This window comes from Leptodactylus fuscus, chromosome 6 (genome assembly GCF_031893055.1).
Source record: "Leptodactylus fuscus isolate aLepFus1 chromosome 6, aLepFus1.hap2, whole genome shotgun sequence".
Lineage (NCBI taxonomy): Eukaryota > Metazoa > Chordata > Amphibia > Anura > Leptodactylidae > Leptodactylus > Leptodactylus fuscus.
In genome coordinates, this window is record NC_134270.1 from 90257217 (window position 1) to 90279567 (window position 22351).

The 22351-nt window shown below is 43.9% G+C and overlaps 1 protein-coding gene across 5 annotated transcripts in view; it reads left to right on the plus strand.

Annotated features, from left to right (window-relative positions):
- The first annotated feature begins 1791 nt into the window (after positions 1-1791).
- STAU1 (staufen double-stranded RNA binding protein 1) overlaps positions 1792-22351 on the plus strand; it is a 66788-nt gene continuing 46228 nt past the window's right edge. For 4 of the 5 annotated variants that reach the window (XM_075276781.1, XM_075276782.1, XM_075276783.1 and 1 more), the window contains exons 1-3: positions 1792-1949; positions 3600-3855; positions 3984-4108. In XM_075276781.1, coding sequence (XP_075132882.1) covers positions 3651-3855; positions 3984-4108 — 330 coding nt within the window. In that variant the 5' untranslated portion in view covers positions 1792-1949; positions 3600-3650. Of the gene's footprint in view, positions 1950-3599; positions 3856-3983; positions 4109-19733; positions 19822-22351 lie in introns of those variants that run through there. The other variant, XM_075276785.1, reaches the window with a different exon arrangement.

The following is a 22351-nucleotide window of genomic DNA, read 5'->3' on the forward strand; positions in this document are numbered from 1 at the left end:
GAGGGACCAGTGAAGAGACCACTGTATTGGGGGAGACTAGTGAAGTGGCCATAAAGAATTTGGCCCAGACATCCCCTTAAAAGAGGTTGTCTATAAACGGGAGTGATCACTGTGGTGACCACCAGGGAGGTGTAAAAAAAAAAAAAAGTATACTCACCTGTCTCCAGCACCTCGTTGTCCCCCGCCTGTGTCTGTTCGGTCTCATTTCTGGAAATTCTTTACCTAACTAGTCTCAGCGATCTCATGAGGTGCAGGACTGCCAGGAAGGAGGCGCCAGTATGAGACCGAATGCACACTGGCAGCGCACAACGGAGCGACGAGGACAGATAAGTATGCTTTTTTATTTATTTGTTTTTGATTTCACACTTCCCGCCCAGGACATGAGTTGCTCCAATTCCTGGACAATCACTTTAAGGGCTCGTTCACACGGGGAAGTTGGCAGCGGATTTTCAGGCAGAATCCGCCTCAAAATCCGCTGCCAAAAATTGCTCCCAATTACTTCAATGGGAGCCGCTCGCTTTTTTCCGCTAGCTAGTAGCGAAAAAGAAGCGAGCTGCCCTAACTTGCCGCGGATTCCGTGGCTGAGTCAGTCTCAGCATCCGCGGCGCGAGGCTCCGGCCCATTCATTTGGGCCTCATCCGGAGCGGAATGCCTGGCATCTGCGACGGAATGTTCACACGCGGTGTTCATGTATCTCCGTGTGAACTAGCCCTGAAGGATTTATTCATCTTTCTAATATTGATGGTCTGTCCTTAGGATAAGCCATCAATATTGCATCTGCAAGGATACAACAGCCAGGACCTCTGCAGATCAGCCTTTTCCAGGACCTAGCAGCTATAGGTAATAGTAGCATTTATAGGAGCCATGCTGTTCACTTGCCATACAAGGTGTAGAAGTACATTTAGGTAGTGCACATGGTATAGCGGGTGAGCAGCATGGCTCCCGACATGTTATTACCTTTAGTCGTCGTGTCTTGGTACCGCCGCTGATCTGCAGGGTCCTGACGGTGGGCCCTAGACACCCCAGTCCGACCCTGTACACCCACATTATAAAAAGACCCCTCAGTGGTCCCCACATAATATGTATATGCAAATTAAACAAAAAATACTCTCGTGGTCCAGATCCCACTGTAAACTGCCTGCAGACATCAGCTCTGGTGCAGTCTCCGGCTCTGCCCTCGCCTTGCCTCCAGGTATCTGTGCCGCGAGTCTGCAGACAGAGCTGATATCAGGATCCACTGCCCCAAACACAGCATCCGAAATGTGGGACCGCCTTGCACCATAGTGATCTATGAGAAAGTCCGTCTCCTCACTTCTACAGTACGGGACTGTATTTAGTCAGTGGGGACGGAAGAAGCAGGGGCTTCAATAACATCTACTGATGAACCGGATTTTCCGGTTCACATTTCCCTGTGTCCATGGGGCCTAAGGGGTACAATGAAAGTGCACTGGTTAATACGACTCTGGGTCAGTGAGACGACCTTACACACTGCAGGGCTGGTGTAGCTGTTCCAGTAGGTGTTGAGTGGAAAAATGGCCGAACAGTGTGTCAGAAGAAGGTCATCTCTGGGCGAAACGTTACACATAACTGCTCGCCTAATGAAATTGCAGAAAGCATTTGACAAGTTTGGGTGTGCAGACTGTTTTCACTCCTGGATAAGCAGTAGTCGGCGGTCCTCCGTCTCATCATTACAGTGTCAGCTACAGGGTAATAAGATGGGTGGGGCTTACCAGCCAGGCCGACAGTATGGAGACTCGGCCCTTCAGTCGGAGCAGCGCTGGTTGACGTCACTTCCGATAGCTCTGCCGGCTCCTCATTCTCTTTAGTGTTTGCCGTGTCCGTGTTCCCTCTCTGGTCTCCCGTTATTGATTTCTTTTCTCACCCTGTATGGACTATTGAGGGTCTCTCAGCGCAGGGTCTGAACACAGCTGGATAGTTAACGAAACAAGGTGAGCCCAAACCCGGACACCCTTACATGTCCACCCTCAGCGTCTTGCGTGAAACACCGGACTGCGCCTTCCTAGACTTACCACGTTTTAAGACCCCCGTACCCTTACCGTTTGTCTCCAGGATTTACCTTGTACTACTCAGTTCTAATCATCCCTTCCTCCTTCCACTTGTATAAATCTACACCCCCAATAATCCACCAGTAATTTGAGTCTTCCCCCATGACGTCCCATCGAGTTTATCCACTCTGCCGGTACTATGAACAACAATACCTCGATGAGTACTTACCACCATAATGTTCAGTACTGAGTCTGCACTCACTAGTGATTCTGCCAACATCAGCTTTCTAACAACCCCCCCCCCCCCTGTGATCTGTATCCAGAATAGTAGCCCCTTCTTACAGTAAGATGGCTCTGTCCACCACTAACCTCCTCAACCACCATTTAGAGTACCTCCATAATAACAAACTAATTTTCAATAAAAGTGTGCCCCATTCCTCATTTCACACCTCGTTTTTTGTTTTTCCAGATTCTTTTGCCATGTTTAGATACATAAAGCTTCATAATTGTATTAAGTTAAATTGTTTCATTACTCAGTTTTCCAAATCTTTGCTTGTTTTCAGTGAATGGTATAAACACTTTTTTCCAATGTGTCCATGTAGATAATCCAACGTGAGCTGAAGAAAAAAATCTTTCTGCTTTCTCGGACTTTTGGCTGCGTGAGAAGCATTAGGTTAGGGCAGGATTTTAGCCTCAGAATTTGAACAAATGTCCCCATTCACTGAGGGCAAGCTGAGGTATTGAATGTATAAAGTGAATTTATAAAATGTTAGGATTCATGCACTGCTGTCCCTCCTCCATCAATCTGGGTTTTCCAGGATCAGATTGTGTCCCCTAGGAACACAATACCTAAGGATAGGCATGTGTTGCTTGTGTAGTAAAGAGGTTTCCTTACTTGAAATCAATTTTTTGTTTTTTCTTTATACTGATGAAATATGATACTGTGAACTGTGGGGATTCAACATCCGGATCTCACACAGATCAGCTGTGAAAACTGTTCAAGCAATAGCTGTGGTTTTGTGGAATTGCGGTACTGAGTGCACATGGCAACCCCCCCCCCCGAATGGACTAACGAATGCATTGGCAAGGGGTGTGCAGTGACTGTAATGGGGTCCGTGAGCTTTCCGCACGGTCTCCGCACAAGTCATGCGGATAGGAAAGTAGATTGTGAACTACTTTTCTGTCCGCATGTTCCGGAAAGCACACTGACCCCATTATAGTCTATGGGATACGTGTGCTTTCACTGCACACATCTTGCCACTGTGTTCGGGAGGGTCCCCATGTGTACTCCTCCGAACGGCTTACCGACGCAGATGTGAACCAGGGCTTACCTGTGTTCTATGTTTTGCTACAATTCCAGAGATACCACATTTATATAGTTTACTTTAAATTTTAACCCCCTTAAACAAAAATCCAGCAAAAAAAAATGTAAGAGTTGCCATATTCTTAATGATAGCTCATAGGTCGTAAGTTATAGAGTGGATGGAGCAGTGTTCCAGTAGCAGAGGATATTTCAGAAGAGATTAATATGTTAGGGAGTGGTAATTTATTACTGGCTGGTGTGCCTGACTTTTTCCTGTATCCCCCATGCAGTTAAACTCTACGGCATAAACCTGCAATTCCCACTTACAACTGGAGCCTCTGATGGAAACTAATATGTCTCAAGTTCAAAGTTCTCTAGCCACCCTCTCAGGGAGCCATGTCTTGAATAAAAATCAGCACTCGTCTATCCACCAGAGTCTGGGCATCCCTCCTACTGCTAGCTTACTGCCATCTGAACATGCAGGGAGACCACACCACAACTCTGCTTTACCTCCATCCTCTGTCACATCCGGCAGTGCCACTGCAGGTAATTACCCAGCTTTTCAGTTCTCTGATTAAATACCCATCCTCGCCTTTCACCCAGTACCACCATTGTTATTCTGTACCCCTCTCCCAGCATCACCACCATTCTTACCTGCTGCTTATATCTTTCAGTGTCTTCTAACATGGCAAACCCCAAAGAGAAAACCCCCATGTGTTTAGTGAATGAGCTGGCACGGTATAACAAGGTTCAGCCTCAGTACAAGTTACTTAGTGAACAGGGCCCAGCTCATTCCAAGGTAAGCAACACATAAATGTCCCTTGTATCATGTACCATGCTTTTCTGGACTCAAGAAGTTTCCAATCTCCATTGTAAGCAATAGAGCTCACAACAGCACAGGGTCTTTACAGCTGAAACAGGGTGATGGTTTGTTTCATCCCATGGCTATGCTGCTCCATCCACAGCACAGGATTGGCATATACTGATTTCTGGTTAACATAAATTTCAAGAATGAACTTTATTGGGGAAGGGGGGGGGGGGGGCGTAAATATATTTAAGGCATTTGTAACAATTTGGTTACTCTCCAGGAAACGTCAATGCTGTATGTAGCTGAGGTGGTGCTACTGTGCAAGAAAAATTGTCATGGCGATACAGCTCTGAATCATTCTCAGGATTGGTGGACAGAGGTCACAGTACAGCTTTTACGGGAAAATAAAAATACTTCTTATAATAAATTATATGTAGGCATAATATTGTTAAGAGGTCACTATTTAAGCAGGGAGTATAAATGGTGCATTTGGTCTTATGGCATTCACTGTGCATTAAAAATTACATGTTTCTTATATTCTTTGGGTTGGCCCAATAACAGCAATACCAAATAGTTGTTTTTGTTTGTTTTACCTGTGGCTGGGGGCTCAACATTTATACATTGATTCTCGTATAGACTCTTGTACAGTTATATTGCCGTCTATAGGATAAGCGAGCTAATAATTGCAGGTTCAAGCCGACTGGTGGGTCAAAAAAAAAAAAGTTAAAAAATATTTAAAAATATCAATTCTACCATTCTCATGTTCAGAAATGCTCAAACTATAAAAAAAATATTTATCCCGTATGGTGAACTCGATAGTGGTAAGGATGGGTTCACACTACTTTTTTTTTTTTAATTTATTTAATGTCCATTGCTTTCATTCAGTACAGGATGAGAGAAGTGGACATTAAAAGATAGATGCAGACAGAGCCTTTTTTGTTGGGTGTTTGCCTGCATTCATTCTTATGCACGTGGGACTTTCTACTGTCTTTTGTAATAGAAGAAAGTGTGCACAATGTTTTTTACATTATAGTGAATGGGATAGTACACAGACAGAAGGGTGCTCAGTCTGTGTCTAATACTCTAGTACCTTTGATGTCCATTGCTGTCATCCTATCGTGGATGACAACGGAGTGTAATAACACTGATCACACAGAGATAAAAATAAGTTTTGATCCCCCTCCACCAAAAAAGAAAAAAGTGATCAACACATCAAATGTTTTCCAAAATAGTATAAAAAATACTACATTTTGTGCTGCAATAAGAAAAAACTCCTTACACGCAGATTCATACACAGAATATGGGTGTCAAAAAAATAATAAAACATGGCAAAAACTAAATAAATGTTATCCCTGTGATCTTGCTGACCACATGAAGCAAAAACAAAACCGCCTAAATTTGCTATTTACATGGTCAGTTATTGTAATGGTTTTCTTGCTTGAGGCTAAGGCCCCACATTGCAGAAACGCAGCTTTTTTTTTTTTTCTTTTTGTGCCAAAGCCATGGATGGATACAGTAGTAGGTAGAAACAGTGGTGTAACTAGGAATGGCGGGGCTTCGTGACGAACTTTTGACATGGGGCCCCCCCGACGCCGCTGATGACACTAATAACTCACCTCCCCCCCACACACACACATACATTCCTGCGCGCTCTATTGTGCCCCATAGTGGCCCCAGCATGCAGTATTATGCCCCCATAGTGGCCCCAGCACACAGTGTTATGTCCCATAGTGGCCCTGCACACAGTATTATGCCCCATAATGGACTCTGAACACAGTATTATGCCCCATAGTGGACCCTGCACACAGTATTATGCCCACTATGGACACCCATGAACAATTATTATACTCTGGGGTCTTTTCCGAGTTGCAGTATTTCACTAATGAAATATCTACACACCAGCATTTTTGAGCTTCTGTAGTAAACTTCAATGCAAAGTAATGCATCCTGTGTGTTTGCCATAGAATTTTGAGTTTGTGTCTCAGTCAATAAAGATGAGCAGTTTTACCTCATTCTGTTCTCTCTGAAGAGCTCCAGTGTCCTAAGGATGGTTTGCGACATTTAGGGTCAGTGATATGCCATATGACTAGAACCCAACCTAACAACCCAGAGAGAGAAGTTATAGTAACCTGAATCATACTCTTACCCCTGCCCTCAATAGCATCCATGTAAGCACGATCGCCCTTCTGGGGCAGGAAATCTGCTCCAAACCTCCACCACACTTAAGTGTTAAAGGGGTTGTCCCATCACAAGGATCCTATCTATACTGCTTGTTAATGTGGATTTAAGACTTTTCCTAAATACATTGCTTCAGCAAAACTGCTTTGTTTGTCCACTATCTTGCTTTATTCAATTTTTTGTGGCCACAGCCCTGACTTAGCTGCTCATGAGTCAAGTGATGTATCTGCCTGCTCTCAGGGGGGAGGGAGGAGGGGCTAAGTGCACGGGAGCGAGCCTGTGTTTCTAGCTATTCCTGTGTCTACACCACGTGACCTAGCTTCCTGCTATCAGATAGGGGAGAGGAGCTGCTTTCATTTCTTCTGTTCTCCCAGTTATCAGGCTAGCTAATTCAATTGTGTTCATTATGGCAGAGACAGACAGTCTCTGTATGTAACACAGAATGGAGCTGCTGCTGCCTGTACTTCATAGTCCAATATGGGTGGGCGGGGCTACACACGCATTTTGGGGGCGGAGCTAAACGGCAGGTTGCATGTGAAACCCCGCCCACCAAATGATGCAAGAAACCAGGAAGAAAGAAGATTTTACAGCAGTAAAGACTGATGAGTATGTGAGGTGGGAATACCCCTTTAATGTTTTTTTTTTTTTTTTTTGTCTAAGATGAGGATTTGCCTGAGAAGGGGTTCCTTAAAATTGTCCACATGCGGCTTTCCCTTTGGGACAAACACTTCCTTTTTTTTTTTTTTTTTTTTTTTTTTTCCCCCTAAAGCCTACCCAACTTGTGGCAGTACCTCTGTTCGTCCAACAGCTGCTAAATTGGATTCTTACTCTGTGTCGTCTGAGGCCTTCTAGTGCATTGTTGTTGGGATCTGGGTTGGTGTAGGTGGAGGGCCACTACCTGACTGGGTCCTGGACGCTGGATTAAGATGAGGGGGCCATTAAAGGAGGCCCAGCAAGCTACTTGTGCTGCCAAACCAGGCACATTATATAAGTTGTGGCAGCAGCCCTTACTCCTACTACAGGATGCTCATCATGTCAGAAGCAGGGGAGTCAGCCCACATCGACCCATCAGAGCCCTCTAGACCAAAAGTCTGAGTGCCACTATCCCTAAAACTAAGTCCTGTGGAATATGTACAAAATCTCTACTCCTTTAATAAACCTCTATGTAAAGCCTACCTAGATAAAATCTTCACCGTTGGATAGCATAATGTTAATGGTTAAAACTGAGATTTCCTCACTTTATCCTCCAAATTTTTATATTTTTGTTATATGGATTTCTTGCCTACGGCACAATATATGACCCCTTTTATTTAGCCCCTCATATGGTATATGACTCACTTTTTAAATTTTTTTTTACTACCTCCCCTCCACACATAGTATGTCCCTGCTTTTTATGCCCCCACACTGTACTGACCCCTTTTTATGGCCCCCACACAGTTTGACCCCCATATATACTTGAGTATAAGCTGACCCAAATATAAGCCGAGGCTCCTAATTTTACCTAAAAAAAAACCTGGGAAAACTTATTGACTCGAGTGTTATCCGAGCCTGGTCATGTTCATTACAGCTTACTAACTTCATGTGCCTCATAGTAATAGCAGTAAACCCCATCATGTCCCTTATATTAAAGGAGCTCTATCTAGCTGATAGAGCCCCACATGTCCGTGAATAGCCTTTAAAAATGCTATTTAGGCACTGCTAAAGTTATATTAAACTACCCCCCCCTCCCTGTTTTAAAATAAAACCCTAGAAAAGAATGTTAATCTCATCTATCGTGCACGGTGGGCGGGCATTCAGGGTCCGACGTCATCTTCAGCCACGCTGCCTCTTCTAGCGATGTCCTCGGGTCCCGTCTTCCTCTGGCGCTCGTGAACTGCCATTCCAAAAAAAAATTTTTTATCAATGGCAGTTCGCGAGCGCCGGAGGAAGACGGGACCTGAGGACATCACTGGAAGAGGCGGCGTGGCTGAAGATGATGTCGGACCCTGAATGCCCGCCCACCGTGCACGATAGATGAGATTAACATATTCTTTTTAGGGTTTTATTTAAAAACAGCAAGGGGGGTAGTTTAATATAATTTTTAAAGGCTAATCATGCATATGTGGGGCTCTATCAGCATAATTTTGCTGATAGAGCCCCTTTAACTCTTATGTGAGGCACACAGGGGTTTAGTGATATGTGGGACATATGGGCGTAATAATTAGGTATCTTCATAATTAAGGTCCTTTATTAATACCCCCATGTGTCTCACATATTAGTAACCCTTATATGGGTCACACAGGGGTTAATATGAGGGACATGATGGGGTTAACTGCTATTAATGTGAGGCACATGGAGTTACTGAAACTAAATTAATAACCCCAAATGCCTGACATTAATAGGAATAGTAACCCTAGCATGTACCTGTGTTTTACTTTCACTTTACTGTAGCTTATTCTCCTCGATACGATAGACCTCTTTTGTAAGACACAATGAATCCTGCACATAATAGCAACTAACTTATTTGCAGATGTTACATTCTAGTGGCCACAGAACCTTTGATGACATCAGTCACGTGACCTACATGACAATCCAGTCACAGAGCAGTAGCACTAAAGGACCTCTCCCTTCGTTTTCTTTTATGCAGGTCCTTGCAGTTCTCTGTGCTCTGTGGACCTTGACTCGAGAAGTCCAAGGAGGGCTTTTTCAGCATAAAAACTGTGCTGAAAAAATCAGTTTATACTCCAGTATATTTGGACACTGGCACAATTTTTTTTTTATTTTTTTTTTTACCCTGAAACATATTCATGCTATAAAGCATAAAGTCCAAGAATGAGTGGCACTATTGCTTATATTAAACCGCTGCTACACACCCTATGGTTTTAAGGGCCATATGCTTATAGGTCACAAAAATAACTTCCCGGGTGGTGCTCTACATCCCAATATAAGGTCAAATAGAATACATAGAAGAAGAAGAGACGGGGGGCACTCACCCACACACACTTGGCTTGAGAAAGCGCCTGTGCCTGCGCAAAACGCCTTGCATGTCATTCCTCCCTCCTGGATTGTTTTATTTTTTCGCTTACAAATAAAGGAATAAGATTTTTAAAGAAAAACTCTTCAAGTGGGTGAGTGCCCCTCGTCTCTTCTTCTATGTATTCATATTCATGTTATAAGATAAGATATTCCTTTAATAGTCCCACAATGGGGAAATTTCAATGATACAGTTTCATAGATGGTACAGTAGTATATAACAAGAGAGAAACACATAGAAGCTCATGGCAGATAGAGAAATCCTATGAATCATAGCAACTAAAACGAAAGAAACACAGACACACTGCAGGATCATTTAGTTCTCTGTGCGGAGTGATGTTAATAATACAGCCGAATGTGGTTGGAGGACACGAGGAGAGGGGTCACAGCATGTAGATATAACAGGCAAAAAAAACATTTTTGCAGAGGTGGGGGACATAGGCAGCTATCATGATAATATGTGGTAGTTCTTTGGTACGTAGTGAGATCTCCTGCTCACAGCTGATAGTTCGGTATCTTGCATCAGCACTATTGTCCATTAACCACAAAAAAATTTCCCAAAAAATGCAGTCCAGACCACCAGCCTGGACACCTCCTGCCTCTGCTCCTTTTGCCTGCACCATCATGCACCTCTTCCCAGCAACTCCTCATCTCCCAGGTGTTTCATTTCAGGCAGAAGTCAGCGCAACCCACCCACATGCCCAAGCCTTCAACGGCCTCATCTCAAAACTGCTGGCCCTGGAGATGTTGGCATTTATGCTAGTGGAGACTCAGGCTTTATGTGACCTGATGGCAGCTGTGGCAGCTCGCTATGCTGCCCCTAGCCATCACTACTTCTCTTGGTGTGCTGTTCCCGACTTGCGACAGCACGTGTCCCATAACATCAGTCGGACCCTGAGTTCCGGGCTTTGCTCTAAGGTCCACTTGACCACCGACGCATGGATAAACATTTGACCCCAGCTGCAAGCTGGAAACGCTGCAGCACTGGCGTGGGGAGACGTCAGCAGGCTCTGCTGAAGCTCATCAGCTTGGCCGACAGAAAACACGCTTCTCCCGAGGTTAGGGATGCCATCCTCGATGCAACGGCAATGTGGTTTTCCCCGCTGTACCTGGGCCTAGGCATGTTTGTGTATGTGATAATGGCCGGAACCTGGTATCAGATCTGTAGCTTGCCAGACTCAAAAACTGTCCACACATGGCCCACCTTTTTAACTTGTTGGTGCAAAAGTTCTTTGAAACCTACACCATTGTGCCTGATATACTGGTGAAAGAGCGGCCATTTTCGTAACTAAAAATTAGCCTCTGCTAGGCTGAAAAAATTCAGAGCACACTCCTGTCATCTTCGCACCGTTGGCTGACGGAGGAAGATGAGGGGGATGAAGTAGAATTTGATGTCACTGTCCCACACGAGGCTTGAAGGGAAGTTCAGTGCATCCCATTGCTTCAGCATGGATGGTGTGAAGGGGAGTGGAAAATGGAGGAAATGGAGAGTGACCCTTCCAGTTGGGGGCAGAAAAGTCATGCCAAGTAACACTCTGGAACACATGGCTGACTTCATGTTGGGTTGCTATTCAAGAGACAAAGGCATGCCCTGAACAAGGCTCAAATAAAAGGAGTCATTGAGAGAGACAAAGAGCGGTACATTGAGGAATGGAGAAGCGCAATAAATAACTCCAAGAAACTCACCATGTACCAATCCCTACAAAGGGACTACGCCATGGCCACCTACCTGGAGAGAATACGCCACCCCAAACAGACAGACCCTGAGCCGGTACAGACTGAGCGCCCACAACCTGGAGATGGAGACAGGGCGACACAGGCAGACGTACAAGCCACGGGAGAACGGACTGTGCCAGCACTGTGACCAGGGGGCCCTAGAAGACGAGACCCACTTTCTGCTACACTGCACCAAATACTCAGCTGTGAAGGCCGTCTACTTCCAAAGACTCTGCCCACATTCCAGACTTCATATCTGCAGACGAGAAGAGGAAACTCTACATCCTACTGGGAGAAGAGGAAGCCACTGTGGAGATCGCTGCCCAATACGTGTCCAGCTGTCACCAAACAAGAGGACGATCAGACTCCACGGATTGTTATACCCCAAACCACCCACCCCACCTCCCCATATAGCGGTCACCAACTAAGAGGAAGATGAGACTCCACGGACTGTTATACTGTTTTTTTCCATTTTTTTCAATGCCTATGTTGTCTAGTTCCTGTCCCACCTCCCCTGCACAGTTATTGGTGCAAAAAAAGCACCAGGGAAGGTGGGAGGGGATACAAATTTTTACTGCGTTTGCCACGTGGTATTCGATTGGAATCGAATATCTGGAATAGCCTGATATTCGATTGAATACCTATTCGATCGAACGCTGTTTGCTCATCTCTATTAAAGACTAAACTTCAGACAGGTCCACAAACTAACAGCAACTGAAAACCACTGCAATAAAGGCCTGGCAGAGCATTACAAAGGAGGAATCGGCAGTTTCTGGTGATGTCCATGAGTTCAAGACTTCAGTCTTGCCAACAAAGGGTTTTCAACCAAGAAAGTAACATTTTATTTACAATTATTTAATTTGTCCAATTACCGTATATACTCGAGTATAAGCCGAGTTTTTCAGCTCAGTTTTTGGGCTGAAAAAGTCTGCCTCGGCTTATATTCGGGTCATTACGGTAATACCGTAGTTACAGACCCGGCATACAGACATGGGGGTTGGTGCCGGGCCGCAGCATCGCCACACTCCTGGCGGAAGTACCGGGGCCTTCTAGCAGAAGTACCGTAAGTACTTCTGTAGTTTGCGATGATGCCATGTCGATACTGCGGGCCCGGCACCCGCCCTGGTGTCTGGATGCCGGGTCTGTGCTGCGTAGTCTGTAGCTATAATGGCAACCGCTCTGCTCCAGAGCGGTCGCCATTAGAATCGGCACCTCCACTGTAACTCTTACAGTGGTAATGGCGGAGTTACAGTGGAGATGCCGCCATGCACCTGGAGAGAGCGGCTCTGAAGCGCTGGGGTGATCCCCGGCTGCCAGCAGGAGCGCGTATCTCGGCTGCCGGAGCTGAAGGAGAGATCCCCGGCAGGAGCACGTACCTGAAGACTCCGGCATGCAAAAGAAAAGCCGGCCGTCGGCAGAAGCGCTGAGGGGGATTCCTCTCAGCGCTTTTGCCGGTGGCCGGCCACAGGTCCCCTTCAGGTCCGGCCGCGGAGGTCTTCCTTCAGATCCATGCTCCTGCCTGCGTCCGGGGATTCCCCTCAGCTCCTCTGTAAAGGCTCCCCAGCTGCAGTGCTTTTCTTTTGCAGGCTGCTCTATGCAGCCTGCAAAAGAAATTACGATTTTTGCAATGTATTGCAATCCATTAGCATTGTAATGCATTGCATTAGTGAACAGACCCGCTGGGGTTCAAGACCCCTAGGGGGTCTAATAAATGCAAAAAAAAAAAAAAAATTAAGTAAAAAAAATAAATAATGTATAAAAAATTCAAATCACACCTCCCCTTTCCCTAGAACACATATAAAACTAATACTGTGAAACATATACACATTAGGTATCCCTGTGTCCAAAAACGCCCGCTCTACCAATCTATAAAAATATTTTTCGTGTACGGTAAACGCTGTAGCTGGAAAACAAAGTTGTCTAACTGCCCCTTCCCTAAGACTGTTTTTTTTTTTTTTTTCCCCCCACTTGGAATTCAGCCTGGCTGAATATAGGGGATCTGCAGTGCTCCTATTCTGTCATGAAGGGGTTAATAGGAGCACTGCAGATCCCCTATATTCAGCCAGGCTGAATTCCAAGTGGGGGAAAAAAAAACAGTCCTCAAGCTCAGGGAAGGGGCAGACAGACAGACAACCAAAACACCCCCTCCCCTTCCCCAGCACCCAGCAACTACTGCACCCAAAAACTCCGACCATTTTAATTTTTGAAATTTTCCAGTAGCTGCTGCATTTCCCCCCTAGGCTTATACTCGAGTCAATAAGTTTTCCCAGTTTTTTTTGTGGTAAAATTAGGGGGTTGGCTTATATTCGGGTCGGCTTATACTCAAGTATATACGGTACTTTTGAGCCCCTGGAATGAAGGGCTGTGTTTTTAATTAATAGATGCTTTAGTTCTTCACATTTTTATGTAAACATTTTCTTCAATCCTCTCAGTTAAAACTGAAAGTCTGAACTTCAGCTGCATCCGAATTGTTTTGTTCAAAATGCACAAAAGCTCAGTGGTTAGCACTGCAGCCTTGCAGCTCTGGAGTCCTGAGTTCGAATCTTGCCTATGGCAACATCTGCAAGGAATTTGTATGTTCTCCCCATGTGTGCGTGGGTTTCCTCCTAGAATCCAAAGACATAATGATAAAGGGAAGAAAAAAGATTCATTGTGGTAATGTACAGAACCAAAATTAGAAAAGTGTTGCCTCTCTCCAAAATTTATGGTCCTAACTGATTATGTAATCCTATTTTTAAAGCCTACTCGCAGTATATGACCCCTTTTTATACCCCCCAAACAGAGTGGTGACCAGATACCTTTTACTCAACTGTCCACACTCTAGACCAGGGGTCCTCAAACTTTTTAAACAGTGGGCCGGAGGCAGAGCAAGTTGAACAGACATCGGGAGCGGTGCCCTCCAATAGATAGGTAGTGAAGTGCGCTCCATGGCCTGGCCCGAGCTCCCCAGGAGCTTCATTATAAATGCACGCCTGCCGCCGTTGTCAGCGGGGCCAGACAGAAGTGCTTGGAGGGCCACATGTGGCCCTCGGGCCGCAGTTTGAGGACCCCTGCTCTAGACCTTACCACCTTCTGCTGCCACCTCCAGGGAGTGCTATAGCCCACACTGAAGACCAATAGAAGGCCAGTGTAGTGCTGTCTAGAGGAGGCAGTGGAGGGCAGCCAGGACAGGAGTGTGGACAGGTGAGCAAAAATTATGGACAGCTACTTATTGTGACAACACGATAAGTAGCGTCTGATGTATGTCATCTAAAATGTCTTGGCGTGTCACCTGTCACTCACTGTCCTAGAGCCTCCTAAGTGTTTAATGCATTAGAGAAATCAGAGGAAGGTGACTGGAACCCTAGTTTTGACCCTTCTAAAGAAGATTTTTGTGGCTGGGCTTTATTTCCAGTAAAAGTTAGTTATTTTTGAAAGCTATGAGAACATTTGACTAAGGTACTAAAAATATTTCTAATCAGATGTTTGAATGGCTAGACACTGAGTAAATGCAAGTGTTTCTTGTTTATGAGGATATCAAAGTCCTCATAAAAAAAAATGGAAAAATCAGGATTTTAAAAAAAAAATTCTTCTCTTAAAGAGGGCCTTTCACCACCTCCAAGTCCAGCTCTTTGCATCATTTAATAGGTGCTGCTTCACTGATTCTGTAGTTTTTTTTTTTCTCTAGCCTTTACTCTTCCTGAGCAATCAATGCCATTACCTGTGGTGCCTGATATGCTATTTAGGCTCTGGTGGGCAGGGGACAGTGTCAGGCAGTCTCATTAAATGGTCCTGTGGGCGGCATCTCATGTCAGGGAAAGTTTGATACTGCAACAAACTGGCTGCTACATGATCGGGACCTGAATCTATCAGGTCTGATCATGTCTCTGTGGACCCCAGCAGCTATTAGCGCTGGGTCCACGGAGCTCCCGACCCTTGGGGAGACCCGATCCCCATTTTAAAAGGGGCCATTAATTAACATCGGCACGGCACAGAGCCCAAGCTGCGCCGATGTTAATCTACGGGGGCCGGTCGGGAAGTGGTTAAAGGGAGTTTAACATTGCCTAGATTTGTTTTTTTTAAATAAGCATGTCTTTAGATAGCGTTTAGAAAGGCTATTTTAGGCAATTCTGTCTTTTTTTGATCCTTGCAGCGTTTTTGAATGAACCTGGTTTTCTTCATATGCAAATTAACCTTCAGGGGGCATTATCCCTGTTCCCCTGACCACCCCTGTGTCATCAGCGGCCTCAGTTTCTCACCAAACCCCTTTTTGAAAGACGATCCCTCCTTCTACATCTCTTCACTGCTTCCAGAGCAGCTAGTTACGTACAGCGCGATTAAAATCTCCCACATGTGCTGTACTTGACTATCTGTTCTGGAAGCAGTGAAGAGTTGTAGAAGGAGGGATCGCTGTTCAAGAAGGGGGTGTTGAGAAACAGGCGGCTGATGACACAGGGGTGGTCGGGGAACAGGAATAATGTCCCTGGTGCTCCCTGAAGATTAATTTGCACTAACTTTGGGAAGAGATTTATTCCCCAGTTTTTTATGTGTAGAAGAATCAACTGCTAGGAAAAATACGGGGTTATGTGGCTCATTTCAATGTAAACAATTAAAATGCAAAACTTATAAGTACACTAATAATATAACAAGTTTGAGAAGTTTAGCCACAAACTATGAAGTTAAGTATAGTACACATATAGATTGCGGTACCGATGCGGTAGTTTATTGCATCAGATGTGAGGAATGTAGGGTTGATTATATAGGCTGTACATCGAGACCTTTGAAGGTCAGGATTTTAGAGCACATTAAAGACAGTAGTAAGGGCATATTAGAAGACATATCAGGGGCATCGAAGCATTTTGCGGTCACACATAAAGGGTCGGTACCCACTCTCCAATTTTGGGGGATGGAAAAAATATGGGAGTCACCTAGAGGCGGCAATATTAAGGAGATCCTTCATAAAAGAGAGGCTTTTTGGATCCTGCGGTTTGGCTGTCGACAACCGCAGGGTCTGAATTTAAGATCAGATTTAGCCTTAATTTATTGAGTTTACAATATCTATAACAAACCCATCTCAATATAGTCTTTTGTTTTTTTGTTTTTTTTTTATTTCGACATACTTACCAATTTGTTGATAGAGCATATCGGGGCCATCCCTTGCTGTTTATAGTTTAAAGAGGACCTTTCACCACTTTTGGGCACATGCAGTGTTATATACTGCTGGAAAGCTGACAGTGCGCTGAATTCAGCGCACTGTCGGCTTTCCCGATCTGTGCCCGGTGTAAAGAGCTTACGGTGCCGGTACCGTAGTGCTCTATGGTCAGAAGGGCGTTTCTGACCATTAGCCAGAGACATCCTTCTGCCTCGTGGCGCCTATCGTGCTGTGCTGTGGAGCGGGGAGGAACTCCCCCCTCCCGCTCCTGATAATGCTCGTCTATGTGAGCAGAGGGAGGGGGCGTTCCTCCCCGCTCCACAGCACAGCGCGATAGGCGCCACGAGGGAGAAGGACGTCTCTGGCTAATGGTCAGAAACGCCCTTCTGACCATAGAGCACTACGGTACCGGCACCGTAAGCTCTTTACACCGGGCACAGATCGGGAAAGCCGACAGTGCGCTGAACTCAGCGCACTGTCAGCTTTCCGGCAGTATATAACACTGCCTGTGCCCAAAAGTGGTGAAAGGTCCTCTTTAAAGGTAGCTTCGATCCATTGTATATTACAGATTTAAAGCAATGAAGAGGTTTGTTGAATGTAGATTGGCGACCATTCACCAAGTGACCAGCTAAGATCATGAATGAAATACTCCGGCTATTGACATCGAGACGAAAAGCAGTAGCAGATCCTGATTGGTTCATGGAGGTCATGTGACCTAGTTAAAGTTTTGAATGGAGCTCTGCATTGTAGAATCAGACTTGCCGGTATTAGTACACGTTTATGCCGTAGAGAAGAAAAAACCCTCATGTATTTTTTCATTTTTCTCCATCTGTATTATATATTTGTATTGATGTCTATATACACTTTTATATTTGGATACATTGATATTTATTTAAACTATATGGACCCTTAGTATCTAGTCGAGTATTAGAGTACATGGTCACGTGTAAGTGCGGTACCTTAGAAAGGAAGTGTAATTAAAAGCAGCTGTGAATGATCATTACACAGAGTTTAAAAACCAGAGCAATTTCACTTTTGTAGAGTAACCTACAGGCTATGATTGAGACCTAGTGTCTTGAAACGCGTCAGCCAGACATGTAACAACTAGCGGTTTTTAACCATATTCATGTTTTTCCTGCTTTCTCACTTGTTTGTCATGGTTTCTGTACCATATTTTTAATGTGAAGAAATAAAGGACATTTTTAGTCTGAACAAGAGCTGCGGATCTCATCTGTAATAACATTTGGGGTTAGTTAACACCCCTGGATTACCGTATACTACTGTTGTTTCAACAGACCCTTTCCAATGCTCCATTTATGCCAGAGATTGAAATTTTTGAGTTGTGTACTATGAGGCCGGGTTCACACAGGGTATTTTGGACCGGAGTTTGACACGGAGGCCGCCTCAGGTTCCGGTCCAAAATATGGGTAGCTGCGACTTTATGATTGTGCAGTGCATTGGCATCCAGTTGTGCACTCCGCTCCGGATTAGGCCCAAATGAATGGGCCTAGTCGGGAGGAGGGAGTGTCTTCAGGCGGATTCACCTCGCAAATACGCCTTAAGAATGAGCATGTCGCTTCTTTTTTTCTGGGAGCCGAAAGAAACAGCTCCCAGAAAAAAGAACTCATTGACATTGAAATCAATGGGAGCCGTCTTTTTGCTCAGGATTTTGAGGCGGACTCGGCCTCAAAATCCTGACCAAAATACCCCGTGTGAGCTCAGCCGGAGGCTGCCGTTCCAATAATGTAACTTTAGGTATAAACGGGTTAATCTTAGAGCAGACTATGTCACTTTAAAAATCCAATATATCTCTTGTTTTTTAAAGCCGTCATGCTTGTATGCGGCTTTTTGTTCATTTGCAGAGATGCAAAAGGCACCAAAGTCACAGTCATGGGTCAAAGCTACATGCCTAGAAGCCGTTTCATATACCCTCTGCTGGCATTACATCTACAGTTAAAGGGGTTGTCCAGACAAAAATCAGCAACCCTTTTAACGTTTAAATCATTCAGGGTCAGTGGGGGAAAAAAGCATACTCACCCGTCCCTGATGCTCCGATGTCCTCCCATGCGTCCTGGTTCTTCTGCTCTGGTGGTGTCTTTGATTGGCCTCAGCGGATCTCCGGAAGAGACTTGGGAGATGCCGCTGGAACGGAAGAGACTTGGGAGATGCCGCTGGAACGGAAGAGACTTGGGAGATGCCGCTGGAACAGAAGAACCAGGATGCATGGGAGGACACCGGAGCATCGGGGAGAGGTGAGTGTGCATTTTTTTAAAAATTGTTTTTCAATGATTTAAACATTTTTGTCTGGACAACCCCTTTAAGGTGGATTCTCAGCCATGTAGGGCTCATTCCCACATATTGCAGCCCGCAATTACATTTTGAAAAATAATGAAATAAATGTTCTGTTGTCAAAACTCTCAAGTGTGATATTACTTCTGAATGCCACCGAAGCTGGAAGAATGCTTTTATTAGCATGCAACACCCCTGTGGTATCTCAATACGATAATTTGATCGCACCACTTTGGAATGTTTTTAGACCTCCCACTCACCCTGACTCCACAGATGTTTAGCCTTACAAGGGAAGACTTTCACTCTGGCACTGCCACCACAGACAGTGAATCTGATCAGTCTCCGTTTGAATACAAAAACCAAAAATGGAATCAGAGGAGGGAATAAAGGTTGATTCAAAAACATTACATCCCAACCTCAAAAAGAGCAGGATATCTTGATCTTAATAAATTTGAAATAAAACTCTCCCTCAGTAGACACTTTGCCACGATGACCAAGTCATCTAATAATTGTAAGAAGGAATGGAGGGAGTTCCCCCATTGCTGATATGGTGAGTCACCTCAAACTAATAAATACCAATCTGAAATCGAAGTCCACTTCTATCCTACTCCTCGTAAAGGAAGTCGTACTGTAACCTTCTACTTGGTAGTATCCTGAGCATTCTGACATAAATAGCGCTTTGCAAAAGTATTCATACCCTTTGAGCTTTTTTCACATTTGTCACCTTACAATGTATTTTTTTTTAATTATGAAGTGGAACAAAAATGATACATGGTTTTCAAAATTTTAATCAAATAAGTCTGACGTGCAAAAGTGTGCAGCCTGCCTATATTAATACTTTGTAGAATCACCTTTCGCTGCAATTACAGCTTCAAGTCTTTTGGGGTATGTTTCTACCAGCTTTGCGCATCTAGAGACTTAGATTTTTGCCCATTCTTCTTTGCAAAATAGCTCAAGCTCAGCTAGATTGGATCTAGAGCGTGTTTGAACAGCAATTTTCTTGTCTTGCCACAGATGCTCAATAGGATTTAGGTCTGAATTTTGGGCCAAGCTAGCAGAAAAAAAAAAGCGAGCAATTCACATAGGGCTACATTTTATGGAGGCTGATTTTGAAGTGAAATCAGCTGTCAAAATCAGCCTCCAAGGTCCCTGTGTGAACTAGCCCTTAGTTCTGCAATTTCTGCTGAACGATTAGTTGTGAACGCAGCTCTTCTATTAGTAATATCACACTTAAGAGTTTTGATATACAAACATTTATAAACTGTTCATCTAATTTTATTTATTTTTTAGAATGTAAATGGGGGCTGCAGTATGTGAGGAGGACCTCTACATGCCTGAGAATCCACCTTAATAACCATAGATGCAATGTCACCAAAGGGTATGTGAAACAGTGTTTCTAGGCATGCAGCTTTGACACATAACACTGGCTGGTGCATTTAGCACCACTCCAATTGAGCAAATAGGCACAGTATATTTGATTGTTTGAAAAATGAGAGCTGTATTAGATTTTTTAACTGAATACATTGTCCACTTGAGGATTAGATGAAGTATAGATGAAGTATTGGGAAAGTGTCTTGAACCAATGGTAGTATATGGTAATCCAATCCAGGGGAGTTATGCAACCACTAACTACAGATGGGAACCCCTAGGTCTTATCTTGCTATTCGGTGTGCAATGAAAGGGGCTTTTTTTTTTTTTTTTTTTATATGAATTTTATATAGCCTCTGTTGGCAGTGGGTTGCTATGTTTTGTATATGTATTTATCATTTTAATTCAATTATCAATTTTGGGTGACTTAATGCATATCAATACCTCTTTCTATATAATAAATACAGTCCTATGAAAAAGTTTGGGCACCCCTATTAATCTTAATCATTTTTAGTTCTAAATATTTTGGTGTTTGCAACAGCCATTTCAGTTTGATATATCTAATAACTGATGGACACTGTAATATTTCAGGATTGAAATGAGGTTTATTGTACTAACAGAAAATGCGCAATATGCATTAAACCAAAATTTGACCGGTGCAAAAATATGGGCACCTCAACAGAAAAGTGACATTAATATTTAGTACATCCTCCTTTTGCAAAGATAACAGCCTCTAGTCGCTTCCTGTAGCTTTTAATCAGTTCCTGGATCCTGGATGAAGGTATTTTGGACCATTTCTTTCTACAAAACAATTCAAGTTCAGTTAAGTTTGATGGTCGCCGAACATGGACAGCCCGCTCTCAAATGATCTGAAAACAAAGATTGTTCAACATAGTTGTTCAGGGGAAGGATACAAAACGTTGTCTCAGAGATTTAACCTGTCAGTTTCCACTGTGAGGAACATAGTAAGGAAATGGAAGACCACAGGGACAGTTCTTGTTAAGCCCAGAAGTGGCAGGCCAAGAAAAATATCAGAAAGGCAGAGAAGAAGAATGATGAGAACAGTCAAGGACAATCCACAGACCACCTCCAAAGAGCTGCAGCATCATCTTGCTGCAGATGGTGTCACTGTGCATCGGTCAACTATACAGCGCACTTTGCACAAATAGAAGCTGTATGGGAGAGTGATGAGAAAGAAGCCGTTTCTGCACGTACGCCACAAATAGAGTTGCCTGAGGTATGAAAAAGCCCATTTGGACAAGGCAGCTTCATTTTGGAAACAAAAATTGAGTTGTTTGGTTATAAAAAAAGGCGTTATGCATGGCGTCCAAAAAGAAACAGCATTCCAAGAAAAACACATGCTACCCACTGTAAAATTTGGTGGAGGTTCCATCATGCTTTGGGGCTGTGTGGCCAATGCCGGCATCAGGAATCTTGTTAAAGTTGAGGGTCGCATGGATTCCACTCAGTATCAGCAGATTCTTGAGAATAATGTTCAAGAATCAGTGACGAAGTTGAAGTTACGCCGGGGATGGATATTTCAGCAAGACAATGATCCAAAACACCGCTCCAAATCCTCAGGCATTCATGCAGAGGAACAATTACAATGTTCTGGAATGGCCATCCCAGTCCCCAGACCTGAATATCATTGAACATCTGTGGGATGATTTGAAGCGGGCTGTCCATGCTCGGCGACCATCTAACTTAACTGAACTTGAATTTTTTGTCCAAAATACCTTTATCCAGGATCCAGGAACTGATTAAAAGCTACAGGAAGCGACTAGAGGCTGTTATCTTTGCAAAAGGAGGATGTACTAAATATTAATGTCACTTTTCTGTTGAGGTGCCCATACTTTTGCACCGGTCAAATTTTGGTTTAATGCATATTGCACATTTTCTGTTAGTACAATAAACCTCATTTCAATCCTGAAATATTACTGTGTCCATCAGTTATTAGATATATCAAACTGAAATGGCTGTTGCAAATACCAAAATATTTAGAACTAAAAATGATTAAGATTAATAGGGGTGCCCAAACTTTTTCATAGGACTGTATATATTTATTTGTGTAAATATTCTCTATCCTCCTATCCTGGCCACTGCATGTTCAGCAGGTAGCAAGCTGCTGATCGCATTGCATAGAAAGGCGCATGCATATCTTTTATTTATTTTTTTTATAGGTCCGCATCTCATTGGTGCTGGGAACTCCAGTCGACAAACACCTCAGCTTCTTACTGTCAATAATATCAGTCTGCTCAAATCAGCTCAATCACAGGCAGTCAGTGTCAGAGCTCAGTCATACTCCTTGTCTTCTACTTTCTGGCACCGCCCTCCTGACAGTACATAGCCTAAATAGCATATCAGACACCAAAACTAACAGGATTGATTAGGAATGATTGAGTCTAAAGAAAAAATTCCAGTTGTGCTGAAATTAGTGCAAAAAATGCCTTTTCATCCCTCTAAAAAGCTTGTTAGAGGTGGTGAGAAGTTGTTGGTGTTTTTTTTTTTTTTAATGTTTAATATAAAAAATAGAACACAAG